General features: G+C 49.2%; 1 protein-coding gene across 1 annotated transcript; it reads right to left on the bottom strand.

Annotated features, from left to right (window-relative positions):
* Positions 1-15694: 15694 nt before the first annotated feature.
* On the bottom strand, positions 15695-16599 carry LOC115321525 (egalitarian protein homolog). The gene has a single exon (XM_029981744.2). It carries the CDS (start codon positions 16597-16599, stop codon positions 15838-15840), a length of 762 nt encoding a protein of 253 aa, XP_029837604.1. The 3' UTR covers positions 15695-15837.
* Positions 16600-17557: the final 958 nt, after the last annotated feature.

Raw genomic sequence — 17557 nt, 5'->3', positions numbered from 1 at the left:
CATTCTCGTCTTCCACATACTGTGGAGACTCAATAGCGTAATCATATCACACGGAATTTCATCTTCATTTTTCACAGCCAGATAACGAATACCGCGAAGGTTGACAGGTCAATCTTTTGTGAGGGAGCGCTGGAGGATGTCCCAGTGAAACACAGCATCCCAACATTCGCTAAACACGTGTTGAACGGTTTCAAATTTTTTACTCAATAAACAATTGGTGGACCAAGGGTCGAATAAACCTTTTTCCTCCAGCTAAGTTTCCACCGGAAGAACGCCACAATGTAATTGAAAGGCCTGACCGGCATTCTTTTTACTCTTTTTAGTACGTCTAAACCACTGCCGCCACAGTATAATGATCGATACAATGGAAGAGGAAACAAAATATCGGCTAAATCTTTATACAATTTTTTCTTAAAACTGTAGCCAAATATTCCATAGAAAAACGAACTTTCAACATGCGGAAGGAGGAGGAGGAGGAAAAACTTTATTCAATAAGGAAAAAAAAATATTGAGCGCCGTGAGTGGAATCCTCAGTCCAGGACTCCAATGGACCTCGCTACCGTCCTAGCCCTCTCGATGAGCCGTAGCTGTCGGTCCGGGTCAGAGCTGCACAGCTCTTCCTCCCACTGCTCGATGGTTGGATGGGGTATTGCTGTGATATCCTTATTGCGTTGACAGGCCCAGATCATGTGGTAGAGTGTGGATGGTTCGTTACAATGGGGACAGTTTGGTTTGTGTAAGTTTGGGAAAATGGCGTGGAGTCTTGTAGGGTGGGGAAAGGTGTTAGTCTGTAATTGCCTGAGCATTGTTTCTTGTTCTTTCGTAGTTGATTTGTGGCTCGGCGGGTAGGTAAGCCGGGAAAGTTTATAGTGTTGTGTGATGTCTCTGAATGTTACCAGTGGTTGGCTGACCCACTTCTGGTCCTCTTGTGGAGCCCGGCCGGCTAGTTCTCGGGCGCTCGCATGAGCAGCGAGGTTTCCACGGAGGGTCGAGTGCGCAGGTGTCCAAACGATAGTCACGGTTCTTGTGGGGGGTGCTTGAAGTAGAATTTTCAAGGCGGTTCTAGAGATTCTTCCGTTCGCGTAGGTTCTGCAGGCAGATTGTGAATCTGTGATAATTGTTGTGGCTGGGGTTTGGGCGACAGCGAGAGCGATGGCCACCTCTTCCGCATGTAGCGTAGTAGCCTGTCTAAGTGTGAGGCTTGTGAGGATCTTCGAGGAGTTAGTGACCACCGCTGTCATAGCGGGTCCCTGAGCATAGTCGGCCGCGTCAGTGTAGACTGTTTCGTCATTTTGGCCGTATATTTTCTCCAGCCATCGAACTCTGGCTGTTCTCCGTCCCTCATGATGTTCTGGGTGCATGTTTCGAGGGATTGGGGCTACTTCCATGTTACTTCTAATTTCCTTGGGGATATCTTCTGTGGAGGTTTCGGGTTGCCGGGGCGGGTACCCAAGGTGATGTAGGAGTTTGCGACCGGTTTGGGTGATTGCAAGCCTTTGTTGTTGGGACGTGAGATGGGCTTCTATGAGTTCGTCCAAGGTGTTGTGTAGTCCCAGGGCTAGCAGCTTCTCGTTGGATGTGTTGGGCGGTAGGCCTAATGCTTGTTTGTATGATTTCCTGATTAGCACGTCTAATTTCTTGTGTTCGCATGACTTGAGCGTCGCGTACGGTGTGGCATAAGTTATCCTGGAAATGACAAAGGCTTGCACGAGGCGTAAAGTATCTTGTTCTTTCATTCCGTGCTTCTTGTTGGTGATGCGCCTTATCATGTGAGTGATCTGACCCACTGTGGTATCTAGTTTTCGTACCATTTGGTTGTTGCTGCAGTCTTCCTGTAAGGTCATGCCTAGAACTTTGATGGAGGGGGAGGGCCTGATGCAGACCCCGTCCAGTTCTATCTCGATGGATGCAGCGGTGTTTTTAAGGTGGGACCTTTTCCGCACAAGAAGAAGTTCCGACTTCTGTGGTGCGCACTTCAGTCCGCAGCTCTCGGCGTATGTTCGGACGATGTCGGTGGCCTGTTGTAGTTTGTCTTGCATCTCTCCCTCAGATCCCTCTCTTATCCAAATTGTAATGTCATCCGCGTAGAGTCCATGGTGCAGTCCCGGTATTTGATTCAGCTCTTTTGGGAGGTTGATAAGGGCTATGTTAAAGAGAAGCGGAGAGAGTACTGCTCCCTGTGGCGTTCCTTTGCTTCCAATGTTGATGGGCTGTGATCTTTTATCTTCAATCTTGATGACCGCTGTTCGATCTGTGAGGAAGTCACGGATATATGAATACATCCGTTCTCCACATCCAAGGTTATTAAGATTCTGGAGGATTGTTTCGTGGTTAACGTTGTCGAAAGCACCCTTGAGGTCGAGGGCAAGGATGGCCTTCGGTGTGTGCTTGCTGGCTTGGCTAAGGATGTCCTCTCTCAGCTGAAGTAGTATGTCTTGTGTTGAGAGGTGAGGACGGAATCCAAACATTGTGTGCGGCATGAGTTGGGAATCCTCTAAGTAATTTTGGAGTCTGTTTAGGACCATATGTTCCATCAGTTTGCCGACGCAAGAGGTAAGAGAGATCGGTCTGAGGTTCTCTATGCTTGGCTCCTTGCCAGGCTTGGGGATCAGTCTGATCTCTGCTGCTTTCCACGCTGGAGGTATGCTGCCCTTTTCCCAGCATTGATTCATGTATGCCGTGAGCAAAGTGACTGATTTGTCGTCAAGGTTCGCAAGGGCGCTGTTGGTGATTTGATCCATGCCCGGGGAAGTGTTTTTCCTAATTTTTGTTAACGCTGCTCGGAACTCTGCCTCAATGAAAGGCTGGTCCAGCGGTGAGTTATGTGGGCCGGTGTAGGGTGTTGGCTGGAGGGGTTGTGTGCTGGCTATGTATTTGGCTTGAAGGACTTTGAAGAGATCTTCTGTAGTGCCTAGATATTGGTGTAGTATCCTTTTGAGGGTTTTGTTGGTTTCTCCTCTGCTTTGCATCGGGTCTATTTGGTACCTGAGCAGGTTTCAGGTTTTTGTAAGGCTCAGAGTGCCTCTGAGGTCATCGCATTGGCCAAACCAGTTTTGTCGGCAGAGTACCGCTGCATACACATCTGCCTCTGCAGCTAATTTGGTTATTCTGAGTTTCAGTTTACGGTTGAGCTTTTGTTTTCTCCACCTCTTCGTGAGGCTGCGCCGGGCTTCCCACAGGTGTAGAAGATAATTGTCTATGGCCGGGATTTGCGTTTTGGTTTGAAGAGTTCTAGTGTGGCGTTGGACATCACGACTCAGTTCTTTTACCCAGAGCTCTATATGGGATCATCTGGAGCGGTTTCCCGGTTTTTCCTTAAAGTTTGCCAATCTGTGATTCGGGCTTCGCCAAGTTGCCTTCGATAGGTGGTCCCTTGTATTTCGGTCTGGACGAGCATGTGGTCGCTCGAAAAGTTTTCTTCCAAGTTCATCCATGAAGTGTGGGGGGCATTCTTGGCAAGAGTGAGGTCGGGGCAGGTGTCTCGCGAAACGCTGTTTCCTACTCTGGTTGGTTTGGCCGGGTCGATGAGGAGCGTGAGCGTTTCGTTGTCGATGCATTCCATTAGTTCTTTGCCCCGTTTGTTATGGTAGGGGTACCCCCAGGCAGGGTGTGCTGCATTAAAGTCGCCTGCAATGAGGAGGCGACTGGCCCCCGCTTTTTTTGTGGCCTGGTGGAGCAGTGTGGCCAGTTCACTGTGTCGGTTTTTCGGGCGGCAGTAGATATTGAGTATAAAACAGTTGTGGCCTTTAGAGGTTTTGGGGGGAATCAACTCTGTAAAGATGTGGTCGTGCTCGGATGCTGGGAGAGTATGTTGAATTGCAACGATGTCTTTCCTGATTAAGGTGCAGACGTCGCGTCCTTCGTGTGTTGTATGTGTAGTATAGCCGGGCAATCTAGCTAAGGCGTTAGTTTCTTGGAGGGTGATAATATCTGGCGGTTGGTCGATTGAGGTGATGTATTGTTGTAAGGTTCCTTGTTTAAGTTTGTATCCTCTGCAATTCCATTGCCAGATGCGGAGCGTATCTAAGCATTGCTGAGTTGGTTTAGTCATTGCTAGCTGCATGTTCTATGTCTTGAATTACTGGAACTAGTTCAGGGCGCTGGTAAGGTTTCTCATTCCTGCTTAGGCGACCGGGGATTGTTGTCTGTTGGCTCGTTTCGATTTTGTCCATTCGGACCTGTAATATTGTGAAAGTCTGTTGTTGCTGCGTGGAAATTTGTGTGAGTTGTGCAGTTAGGCTGGCGAATTGCTCGTTCATTTGGCTAGCAAAGAGACTTAGAGTTTGTTGGAGCTCGACTTTGGTTACGTATTGAGACCTGCCTTGTGCGTTTGGGCTTGGAGAGGGTACATCCTCTGTGGAGATTGACTGTAGTTTCCGTTTTTTCTCATTGGCTGGTGTTTCCGGTCTTTCTGGGCTTGGAGTTTGGTGCTGTGTCAGTAAAGTCTTTATGGCTTGTAGTTCGCTTCGTAATGTCTTAATTTCCTGTTGCAGTGCCTGATATTCCCTACAAGGTGCGTTGGGGAGTGGAGCACTGGAGGAAAGAACTTTAGCCCAGTTCACCTGGTTGACAGTGCATTCTGCGTAGTTTTCTGCTCTGACGTCCCGGTCCGCAGATGCACCGGGTCCCGAGCGAGCCCGGCCCGAGTCGCAGTCCCTCCGATCCACAGACATCCTGGGCCTCGAGTGGCTCCGGCTAATGCCGCCGCGGAGGCGCGGGAAAGATTGGGATCTGGAACGGGGCCTGTAGTGGTCGTCGTCGTGTCTCCCTCTGCTCCTAGGTCTTCGGGTGGTATCTTCGTACTGTTGTTGATTGTTCTCTTTCTCCCATTTCTTTTTTCTGAGAATGTAGGGCTCTTTGTACCGTTGCTTGCTGTCCTTAGAAGCAGTCAGGTGGTTGCCTTGACACAAAGCACATGCAGGATTGCATGAGTGTTCTTGTTGGGGATTGTGTGTTCCGCACTTGTCACAAGTCACCACGGTTGGGGTGGGACACACGTCCGCGCGATGTCCTAGCTTGTGGCGCGTGTGGCAGTATGGAACCGTTTTTTTTGTAAATGTAGCAGCGAATTTCGGCTCCCCTGTAATATATGTAAAACGGTACCTTCGTTCCGAGTACCGTGATTGCTACAGAGTTAGTCTTTCCGAGTCTCCTACATGCGATGAATTCGTATCCTGGCAGCCAAAGGCTTTCGAGGATGTCCTTTGAGGTGTGGTGAGCTGGAATTTCATGAATGACGCCTTTACAGGAGTCGTGTGGCGAGAGCCCGTAAAGGTTGATTCCATACTTTTTTCCTTGGATGTAAACTTGGGTGACCGTGGAAAGTGCTCTTGCAGCTTCCTCATGTGATGTGCTAATGGTGATGATGTTTTGTTCTTCGTCGACTCGGATTCGTAGTTCAGCTTGTTTCCACGTCAGTTTTGCTGCAGCGAGAATGCTGTCCGAAAGAGTTGATACGTGGTACTTTTTCAAGTCTAGACCGTCCTTGGGCCGGATAACCATCTTATAGTCGTCCATCGGAAGTGCTGGCGGTCTTGGAAGTGACACTGGCTTGACGGCCGTGGTTTTCGTATCGACAGAGAGGGGGTAGGCTTGACTTTGTCATTGCCCTCGTACATCCTCTTGTTCTTCTTCTTTGAGTGTTTACTGACGACATCAATCCAGTCCCCTTGGGTGTCCACCCCGTCTGAGTCTTCGTGCTCCAAATCTTGGAAATCCATGTTATTGTTCCGGCTCGGCGACGTGGATCTTTCATCAGGCGAAGCGCGCGAGTTCGTATCTGGTAGTGGCATCTCGAAGCCGCGCCAAGCTTGGCGCTAGGCTTAGCGTGGCGGCCGCCGCTTCAGGAGTTCAAACGGTTATATAATTGTGAAAAGTCGACTCACAGTTGGGATGTTCGTGTCCCCGTGGTAGCGGTGACGTTGTCTCTCAGATCGTAGTCTCCTTTCTTCGAAGAAACCGTTATTTTCACGATTCTGGGCTGAAACCTTGCATAGGCGAGAAATCAGGCCTCTGACCAACATGCGGAAAGACAATAAAACTTCTCTCATGCACCCACGAACACCCGCGCCTATTACAACACCGGATGACACAACAAATTGAGGCAGAAAACTTTGCAGGCGAACTTGAATTACAGTACGTAAGAAAGGATTGTTTTGATCCCTAAGAAACATAAATCTCGAAACAATTTGCCTTATAAATAAATGAGCTAGCCCTAGTCCGCCACTTCGCACTGAACGAAAAAGATTTGTGCGGGCACAGCGCTCCCAATTCGAGTTCCATATGAAAACAGCAAGAACTCTGTGGAACTTCTGCACATTGGCCCGAGACATATAGAGTGCCTGTAAGACATACCAAATCTTCGCAATCAAAAAAAAAAAAAAAAAAAAAAAAGAAATTACACACAGTGCAACGCGCGAAAATAGACAAATCCTTCCCCCTCCACCCTTCGCCTTTGTTCTAACGTTCTCAGTCTCTTCATTCCACTATGAAGTACTGTCACGACAATGCAATAATGGCACACCTAGATACTTAGTGGGTAAACTCTGCCACCTAGCATTGATAAAAAAAAACATTTGGTTTACTATCCCAATCACCGTGCCAAAACCCTACCGTTTTGTCCCAATTAATGACACTCCCGGTTTTCGCACAAAAAGAAGAGGCAACCTTGACAATTCTGCGAATACTTTCTTGATCCCACGCAAAGAACCGCAAGTTCATCCGCATATGACAGGACTTTTACTTCAATCGAGTTTAGCTTGAAACCACGTACGTTATCGTTCCGAAGAAGTCTCAAACAAAACGGGTCTAAAAATACAGCAAAAAGCAAAGGCGAAAGTGGGCAACCTTGCCTAACTGAACAACGTATCTCAATGCTTTCTGTAACTCTCTTATTTACAACAAAACTTGTAATGCAATTTTATAAGCCATTTTCAAATTTTCTAACAGAAAATATGTATCCTGCATTGGCGTGTTCCAAAATACGAAAAAGTATTCGATGCGAAACACGATCGAACGCTTTCTCAAAGTCGAGTTGCAACATTGCAACTCGGCCTTGAAAGGCGTCGCAGCATTCTAAAACGCTTCTAGCTACATGTATATTTGTGCAAATCGTACGGCCTCTTATGCCGCACGTCTGATGCGGCCCTACAAGTACTTTAATAACCCTTTGTAATCTTTTTGCTAAAATTTTCATGTAAATTTTATAATCAACGTTTGTTAAAGTGATCGGCCTGTAAGATCCCACAGACAAGGGTTTCACCGGATCATTGTACTTAGGGATAAGCACAGTGTGCGTCCTAAGAAAAGATAGGGGGAACATCTGCTTCTCATAGGCTGCGGTCAGTACCTCATACAGCGCAGGCGCCACAACATCCTTAAACGATTTATAAAAATCGGCACAAAGGCCATCCGGCCCTGGGGTCTTCCCACTCGCCAGATCATCGATGGCCGCTTCGATTTCCCGTACGGTGATAGGCACCTCTAGGCTGTCGCACACGTCCTGTTCTAGCTGGGGCGTCAAAAGCAAAAATTCCGCATCGAACCCGTCGTCTACTGACGCGATACGCCCAAACAGATTTCGATAATCCTCCACAAAAGCCCTTTCAATAACCGCCTTGTCACGCGTCACCGTAGTTCCGTAATAGATTTCCATGATATCGTTACGTTGCGCATACCTTTTTTCGTCGCTTAGTGCGCGCTTCGTCGGAGCTTCACTCATCCACAGCTTGTCGCTTCGAGCCCTTACTCACCGGGATTCACGCTTGCTGGGGTTAAAAAAAAACGTTTAACAGACGCTGTTCAACATCCTCTTCTTTCTTTTTCTGATGGTTAAGGGCGCTGCTTCTCTCGATTGCAGTCATCTTTACTTGTTCCCTAAAAAGATCCCAACGGACAGCCCACAGTGTATTATCGTTTCCATTTAAATTTCCAAAAAGTTTGCTCACACTTGCTCTAGAAGGCTTTTCCGTAAGAATACTACTGTTGAGCTTCCATAGTGCTCAGTCCCATTTTGATGATTTTGCCTTATTGCCAAGAGTAAACATGACTAACGCATGATCACTGAAAGACACGTGCTCGACAGAGTAATCGCTACAAAGAGGTAAAAGATCAAGCGAGAAATATACCCTATACAGTCTCGCATGACTCCGGCCTTGAAAATACGTGAACTGTGCAGGTCCGCTCAAAGTAAAACGGAGCGCCGGAGCGGCGACCGAATTGCATCGCCGCGCTATCTAGCAGCGCCGGCTGGAACTGAGAGGTTGCATCTGCTCTGCGCATGCGAACGTGCCTTCCGCTGGGGCCTCCGTTTTTTTCTTCCAACCCACACGTTATCGGCGGTTCGAGCTGCGCAACGATCTTCCTATAATCGACGCTTGCTAGCACAAGGGGTGGTGCTCATCGACAACACTGGCCCTTTTCCACTTTCCCTCGCGTTATCTCCCCGTGCGAGCCGAGCAGCTAGCGGTGTTTATCGGAACAGCGTTTGGCAGCTCGAGACGCCAATAATGTAAGGATCAAACAAGAAAATGGAGGACACCGCGAACGGCACGCGCGCATGCGCAGAGGGCACCTATCGGTTGCAGCCGTCGCTGCTAGATAGCGTGGCGATGCAGTTCGGTCTAAAGCCCCTTGATAAAAGCGTTTTTTACAAGTACCGCCAACCATTGTTGTGGAAGCGCTCGAGACACGTGCCATGAGCGGGTGCTCCGCCGCCATTCGCTTCCAAGGCCCTCTCATTTCAGTGCTGCGCCGCCATTTGCTTCCAAGGGCCGCTCGAGACATGGGCCTCGTGCACTCGCGCATTTGACGCTACTTGCAAGACAAACGCAAACACATCGAGGGGCTTTAGTTCGGTCGCCGCTCCAGCGCTCCGTTTTACTTTGAGGGGACCTGTACATTTCCCTGATTCATACAGGCCGCCACGTCCTCTAAGCAATGCTCCGAAACAAGGTCATTCAAAGAAAGGGAACTCGCGCCTCGAACGGGGGCCTGACTCGCTCGATCATGTGGCCTACAAACGCAGTTAAAATCACGAAGAAAAATAATTACCCGCTCGCAATCGAGAAACGTGCTCAAACTGTAAAAAAAAAAAAAAAAGAAACTTTGCGTTCACTTTCGCGATTCGGCGCGTAGACACAGAAAACGCGCCAATCAGCGTTAGAACAAGAAAAATCGCAGTAAACAAATCGCCCGGAAGCACAATTTCTACCACACCTATTGACCGCTGAATAAACAAACAACAGCCGGCGGAAAACCCAACAGCATGCGGCACGAAAACGTTAAAAAAATTCTGAAAAATTCGCACCATACGGTCAGTCTGTTCCTGGCTTCCAATTTTGGTTTCTTGAACGGCAGTAATAGAGAGTTTTAGTAGATCGTTCCGATACCTCCGATAGCCCCGATAACGATACTATGCATGCGCAAGGGAGGCGGTGGCGGAGTATCGGGATATCGTTATCGGAGTCATGGGAACGATCTACTAAAACTCTCTAATGTCAAGCTCGTTCTCAGAAAATAAACGGCTCGACTGGCACTGCCTACGCCTGGCTGACAGGCCACGAACATTAATCGTGGCCACGCGTAAGGCTGCCTCGAGACGTATTGCCATTCAGGGAGAGTCCGACGTGCGAACTTCGGCCATAGAGTAATATAGTAAACGTAAAGAGAGGACACAGGAGCCGATTCGCGGCCCAGATAGTGCGTTTAATACCCTGCGCTACGTGGCGCTTGTCTGCAATTTGGTTAAAATTAATTGAAACTCTTTCTGTGAAAAGTATTTATTTTTTAAATGGCAATGCTTTGAAATTGTTTAAAGTACTTAAAACGACTAAATAGTTTAAATCAAATACGTCACAAAAACCACGTGATGAATGGCGCCTGTCATGGCCTGCCTCCCTGCACGCCGTCGCCTCTGCATCATTCTGCACGGCCTCTGCTCGTCCCTGCGTCGTTCGTCTGTGCCGTGCGTGCCGTCCATCTGTGCTTTCTGCTGCATCATGTTCGGTCGACTTTGCATCAATCAAGGTGACGCATGACCGCCCGCGTGCTCGCATGCTCGGCGTGAATTCGTGGAGCCGATCGGTTCGAGCTTCTCGCGCTGTTGTTTCTGCCGGGCTGTCTGGCTGCACTTGAAGGTGTGTGCATGTTGATTTTCGACGAGATTGTTTTAAAAAAAGAATTTAACTTACGACCCTGCACACGACATTGTCCATGGGTTTACAGATGACGGTGTTAAACGAACCTCCAACATTGCAGATAGAGCCTTGGTTGTTATGCTGTCTGATATTTCCAGGGGGTGCGTTTAGCCCCTTGCACACACTGTTGTGCACACTCCAACAACGTCTTCTGTTTAACGCAGTCTCCTCTTTTCTCTCATTCGGGAGCTTAAAGGGGCGGCGCAACGATATTCCATTGGAATGTTTTTCACTTTACACGAGCTTACTGGCACTAGTGGGACTCAAGGATACTCGCACACAACGCCACTGACCAAGAAACTCCTTTGTTGCGCTGTAATTTCGAGGACAAAACTGAGTGTTTTCATTCAATCTCTCCTTCAAAAAACCTGATGACGTAGCTGCGGCGGCGATATTTGAATACGGCTCATAGATTGGACCCGAGCATGGCGTGGACACTCGATTTGGGCTCGTGATAATCGATAGCTCGAGAAACACTCGGGTAGTGTCCTGTGTCCAATCGCTGCAATGACGACAACAGCCGAACGTCAAACCATAACAATGTCTGGAACTCAGCGCGTGTCCTGCCAACCTTAGCGCATGGCTATGATCAACATTGGCAGTATATATTTGGCTCCATATCACGGGGCCGCTTGTTCTGGCTGCGAGTTGAGGGGGTGGACTCTGCTCGTTTTTCTTTATTTTTTTCTGCGACTTCGATTGCGTGTGGTGAAAACGAACGGGTATTTCACAGATCATTAACGTCAGGGATTCGTTCTAAGCGGTATTTGTGCAAAAAAAATATCAGTGCATCGCCCCTTTAAGACTGTTGACTTCACAGTAAAGGCTGTGGTCTGTGGTTAGGGGGCTTCAAACGTAAGCTTGGTGTATGTGGTGATAAGCCATTTTTTGAAGTTGACAACGAACACGTTTACTTTGTCTTTGATGTTCCGCACCTTCCCAAAACAACCAAGAGCAATCTCCAAGCCCACAAACTTTGCATTGGAAATGAGGTCATTGAGTGGTCTTTTATTGTTGAACTTTATTGTTCTATCCATGAGATGAGCTGGCAATTGGCTCCGAAGCTTACTGAGAGATATTTTTTCAAGAACCTTTCTGTAACATGGAAGAAAATTGTGCCCCACAGGTACTGAGTGCCTCACTCTTTCTTGCAATCATATCCCTTGTTTATGCCAAGGAACTTCCTGAGGCAGCCATGGCTACAGCCTATTTCTGTGATAGGATGTGCATACTTTTTGATTCTCTAAATAGCTGAAAAATTCAAGAAGACAGGGCAGAATTCGCGTCATGCCATTCTGAAGGGAGAATCTGAAATATTTTATTTTCTCCACCAGTAACTCGTATGGATTTCAGCATGGCAGCTCCAAAGTAGGAGGCAGCCATAAGCCATCATTGGGTGGCAAGTTACAATAAAAAGTGTCCTCATGCTCTGGGATGAGCTTTCAAGCAGCCATGACTTTAAGTTCTTACTTACACGACGCCTGCAGCAAGACACACTTGAGAACGTTTTTGGAGCTATATACGACAAATGCTGGGCTGCAACACAAACCCAAATGTGCATCAGTTCACCTCAGGACTAACACCTCTGGATAAAGAAACTGTTCAAACTGTCGGACAATGAAAACGTAGAGGATTACAAGGCTGACCGCCTAAAGGAGTTGCAAATATCTTCGCACCATGAAAGTTTAATTTCAGACATTGTGGAATGTCTTCCAATTGATAACTTCCCGCCACTAGAGGATATTTCTGAGCTGGCATCAGGCATCAGGTCTAACATAATTGATGACTCGTCCACTTTTTTATTACGTTTGGGGCTATTTGATCAAGCTTTTGCTTGAACAGACAACTTACAGCTGTGGCTGTTCTCAGCTGCTATCGGATGAGTCTAATAACTTGACCAGGCCTCACCAGTACTGTCTTGTTCCTAAAGCATACCACGTGTCTGGAAAATTCTTCGGGAACTTAGTAGCACCATCACAGGCTGCCTTTCATTTCATTCAGCAACTAGGAAATCACTTTCTTTCCATAATAAAGAGTGTGACACATGTTCGAGGAGTGTGTGCCGCCTTGTATATCACACTTTGAGGTCTGGATGGTTTTAGCCTTTGCCCAGAGGAGTACCACAAATGGTTTTTAAACTTGTTTTGCAGAATACGCTTGTGTTGACATGTTTGATTTCTTAACCGGAATTTGGACAAAGTTCGGTTGCACTCTTCAGTGGCTAGTAAGAACGAGACAGGTTTAACTGTTAATAGTGTATTAACAGAGGCGGTTGCCAAACCAAAAACAAAAAGCGCTTATTAAGTGGGTGGTGCAGCTTGCTCTCCAAATATGTTTCCCCTGTTTCCAGCGAATGTGTATCACGGCTCCCTAACAAAAATATTTGTCCACTTTCTACAACATTTCGATAGAAAATAGTGTATAGAGGCTAAAAATATTTGAAACAAAATATATCCACTTTTGTGTCCACTGTCCATTGTTTTTAGCCGCTTTTTTCTGAAGCTATATTTCTTTTCTGAACAATTTCGGGGAATGTTTAGGGAGGTTGCATCTTGTCAGATTTCGAATACAATTCTCATTGTTTGGTAATGGCTCGCCCGCAGTGAGTTTGAGGCTATGCAAATTGGTGTTTTTTTATATTTGCCGGAAATCGGGAATTTGTACTATCCGGCATGTGCTTCGCACTGTTATAATACTCTTATGACTGGTAATGATAGCGATGTCTTATTTATTTTTGGATTTACTTCCCGTACCCGAGTCGGCGTGAAAGTGAATGCATCATACAGCATGTTCTCCGTGGAAAGCTGTTGTTAACTTGGTTCCGCTAAGGATCTATTACGAAGTGTACGATATGCCGAAGTCCTTCATATTCATTTATTTTTGTGAGTATCGATCTCTTTCGTATAAAACATACAGAGCTTCTGAAGTAAATCATGTATACATGATTGTGGTCCAATAAAATGTGTTCGAACCACTTACTGTTGTTGACCCCAAAATGCTCCACCAGCCAGGATTCAATGCGGCAATTGTGTAACTTCAATGCTTTACAATAGAAAAAGTACAAGACATATATATACTTCTGCTTTGTGAAGTAAGTTGAAATATTGTTTGACACATTTTTCACGGACTCTATCGTAAAAAATAAAGCAAAAGTGATTCAATATTAAAAGCAAAAACAAAACAAAAAAAAACAACAACTGCGGCTTCGGGAGTCAAGGAGCCAGAGCCGAGCGAGGCGGGGATGAAAGAGAGAGAGAAGGGTACCGGAGAAGCAGAGCAGAAACGCCCAAACCGAAACCGAAACTAACTTGACCGGAAACGGAATCAGATTATACTTAATACCGCCCGCTAGGAGCGCTACCTGTCACTGGTCTATCTTAGGGAGCCCTAGTCTATCTGGGCCGCTGGGGCCTATGGCAGTGCCCGCTCTTTACCTTGTGTATATTACTCTATGCTTCGGCGCCCGAAAGCCACTGGGCACGCCAGGTCAGGGGGTGGCTGCGCCCCCTTCTGGTCATTCACAGGAATGTTTTGACTTGGAGCCGCCTTCTCCAGAGGGGCGCCGCCTTGGAGGATGGACCTTCCTGGCTCGTCGCGTTGGAGTCCCCGCCTCCGCCGTCCCGCGTCCGCTTCGGGGCTGGACCGCTTGCCGATGAGTCCTGGTCCTCCATGAGCGATTCCCCTGGCAAGTCAGGGGCGGTGTCGTCGCGCGTGCCGGCTGCCGTGTTCCCAGGCCTCGACGCCTCGACGGACGGAACGTCCGGAGACTCGGCCCGGCCAACCGTCCCAGCAACCGTCGCGGCATTGACATCGGACGGCTCCACGAACACCGCGACACCCTGGGAGTCGGGAGCGGCCGCTACGCTCGCCGTTGACGTAGCCGGGGTCGCAGCCTGCTCAGCTTCGTCCTCATCCATCAGCAGCTCCGTGGACTCCTCACTAAACTTGCTGGAGGCAGCACGGGCGTATGTCTTGACGCAGTCCCGGGCCTCGTGTCCAAAGGCGCGACACTCCGAGCACCGGGGAGCCCGGCAGTCGCGGCGAATCTGCCCCGTGCGACGGCAACGGAGACATATCGGCGCCCGCCCGGGAACCACGACCAAGACGTTGCCTCCGCTGACACGGAGCTGGTGCGGAAGGCTCTCTAGGGCGACGCCCTCCTTGAGGGCCCGGCGAACAACGACGGTATGGAGTCGACGTCAACGAAGCCGTCGACCTTCCACTTCTCTCATGAAACCTCCTTCCCCTCCCTGAAAGGCTCGAAGGCCCGCCGTATCAAGTCCAGCGGCGCGTCAAAGGAAACCCAGTGGAGCTTGACGCGAAGCTCCCTCCGGTTGGGGTAGACCGGCAGACAAGTCTTCCCCTTCACCTGGAGACTCCCGGCTTGCAGCAGCTTCGCCTTGGCCTCCGGCGTCCGCAACTTGAGCAGCCAGACGTGGCTCATCTGGTAGGCTCCCACCTGCCACGTCTGAGAAGACGCCCACCTATTTCAACGGGTCCCGGAAGTCCTCGAGGCGATACGGTCTCCCTTCGAGGTCAGCGTGAAGGACCACGCTGAGTTTCGCCGCTTCAGCGGCGGGCAATGTCGACAGCTGCAGACGATGATCCCTCAAAACGGGGGCAACGTTATCACCGCGGCCGATAACGGCCGCCGCCGCAGAGTGATGCGTAAAGCGCGATCCAAACCAACGCTTCTTTTTGTGCCTGTAGGTCGTGCGGCTGCGGATGTGACGCATTTCCTGACGTTTTCGCTGTTTCCGGGCGCGCTTTCTGAGTCAGATTCTGAATCTGACTCAGAAAGCGCGCCCGGAAATCTGACTCAGAAAGCGCGCCCGGAAACAGCAAAAACGTCAGGAAATGCGGAATCTGACTCAGAAAGCGCGCCCGGAAACAGCAAAAACGTCAGGAAATGCGTCACATCCGCAGCCGCACGACCTACAGGCGCAAAAAGAAGCGTTGGTTTGGATCGCGCTTTACACATCCGTTCGCTATCGCGCCCGGGGGAGCCACCGAGTGGGCACATCGCTTCGGCCAGGTGATCGATCTCTCTTCGGGCGTTTGACGTGAGACGTTCGTGACGTAGGATGAAACAATAGGAGACTTATTTTACGGAGTATGCAAGCGGGATGCCGAAGCAGTGTTGAATCAACAGTCGTTCGCCGTCCAGGTGGGGAGTAACGACAAAAAACGAACGGCCGCTGCGATGCTCTCGTGCACAACGAGCCTCGATGACAGCTCAGCTTTCATTCGCATTTGGTCTCCGGAGCCACGCGCTCGCTTGGGCTTGCACGATTCAAAACCGTAAATGGTCAAATTTCCATCACGACGCGATTGTCATGTAAAGCACGGCGAAGGCAGGGGAAATAAAAGCTTAGGTTATCCTCAAATCGTATCCGCTCGGCTACTATCTAAGAAAAGACCAAAACAAGACTAGAAACAACGAGACTACAAAAGTAGTCTTCTTGAAACAAGCCACCGCAAATAATGAAAAGGAGACATCAAGGTCGATTCCTTTATTCTGGCATCATGTACTCAGACCGCACACCCCCATGTAGCTAAAAACATTCCGTGAATAAAACCTCGCTGCACCAGACCATCCAATTCAGCGGGCCAATGATCACTGTTTCCGTGATCAGGCTTGTTAATCTTCGGGAAACGATTCGCCGAAACGGGACTCCAGGCAGTGCTCCTGGTCCTTGACAGACTGGAATAGCGCCTCTATGATCAGATCTTCGGAATTGGTCCGGTTGCCCAGCTGGTCATCGCTGAGCGCGGCCAGGAGGGGCCAGTAGTTCAGGCGGATCCGTCTGACCTGGTCCTCGTACACGCAGGTTAGAAGACAGCACGTGTTGAAGGCCGTGTAGTACGCCACGCACTTGGTGATGGGTCGCAACGTGAAACACTTGGAGTTCGCGCTCGTCCAGCTGACGTAGGGGCTCTCCGGGTTGGCCGGCTCGGTGTACAGTGCGAACAGTTCGTCCATGCTGAGGGCCTTGGTCTCTAAAATGCCCCTCTGGAGAGCGATTGTCTGGTAGGCCGCGTGCGTGTCGAAGACATTCCTCACCTTGACCCCGAACGTGTTGTAGAGCGTCTCTGCGATGTTCCGGAAGTCGTGGACTACCTTGAGCATCTTGGAAGACTCGAGGAGCAGCTTGAGGTTGCCTTCATCGAAGAGTTCCTCGGACTCCTTGACGTCGAAGATGTAGACGTTCCGTCCGAGCGTGGCCAGTGTGACCATGCTGATCGGGCCCCTGCTTCTTGGGGCGACGCCTTCGGCGTCGAGTCCCAGCATTCTGCATTTGAGCAAGCTGTCGACGACGCTGATGCACTTAGAGGTCTTGTCGACAACCGTGATGCTGCGGTACATCTTGCCACCTTCCGTTTTCGCGCCGTTTGAGGCCATGGTCCGTTCAATTCTTTGTGACGATGAGAGGACCGGAGATGTTGGCGCGTGAAACTATGACCGCAATATGAATCGACGGTCAATACCCGGGGGCGTGACAGACTAAAGTACCCCTTTCATTTGCGCGTGCGCACAGCGGGAACATACGAGCCTCTTTACTTCGTTTATCTGTTTATTTATGGTGTCGTCGGTCTTTGCGGTTTGGTATCACAGGCTAAAACCAATCACACACATATAAAAACCGCAGGATCGCGGTGTAGCCGGCGGTACCGAACGCACAAAGACGATGATCGCCGTGACGTTGCACTTTTAGAGCCGCTTGATTGGCTGCATTGGATTGTGGCGTCGGCTGCGGTTGTACTTGAAGGGAAACAGACTATAGTGGTTGCACCCTTATTTTATTGCCCTTGCCATGGAGCGAAGGTTGTATAAGATAGCTCATTGTTGTGTTATTTTCTTGGACTTCGTGCGCGCGCGCACTGTGCTTCCTACGGACAGCACAATTAGTTGCGGGGTCGGCTGAAACGTGACATTGCATGTTTCGGAAAGAGAATGTCAGCGTTCTAAAAATCGCCTTCTGCGCGCTGTGATATTTGTCTATCGGGCTGGGGGAACGCTTTGTGAGCGTGCGCAGTTGCTTTATTCTGCGGAACACCAGACGCCGCTCATGCGTCCAGTGACTTGGCAGTTTCCTCTGGTGTGATAAGCACTGGCGTATATCAACAGAGGAACTGGAAAACGAAACATTCTTTCCAGCAAAATATGGTTCGTCGTGCGCGTTATCGTTAGCTGCGAGGGACGGTGCAGAGTGTAACCGCATGGGCAAAATGCGCATGGTTTGAAAAGGGTCGTGTTAGTTTGGAATGTTTCTCACTTTACACAAGCTTGCTGACAGTATCGGCATCCAATTATGCTCGCGCTCAATGGCGCCCCAAAAAAGCTTTGCCCTGATGCAAAA

This window comes from Ixodes scapularis, unplaced genomic scaffold, assembly GCF_016920785.2.
Source record: "Ixodes scapularis isolate PalLabHiFi unplaced genomic scaffold, ASM1692078v2 PGA_scaffold9__187_contigs__length_104089568, whole genome shotgun sequence".
Lineage (NCBI taxonomy): Eukaryota > Metazoa > Arthropoda > Arachnida > Ixodida > Ixodidae > Ixodes > Ixodes scapularis.
Note: the sequence above shows the minus strand (reverse complement) of the source record. Positions and strands in the feature narration are given on the sequence as shown.

Bases quoted from the DNA above. Each gene is read 5' to 3' on its own strand.
- LOC115321525 (XM_029981744.2), bottom strand. From the start codon at position 16,599: ATGGCCTCAAACGGCGCGAAAACGGAAGGTGGCAAGATGTACCGCAGC.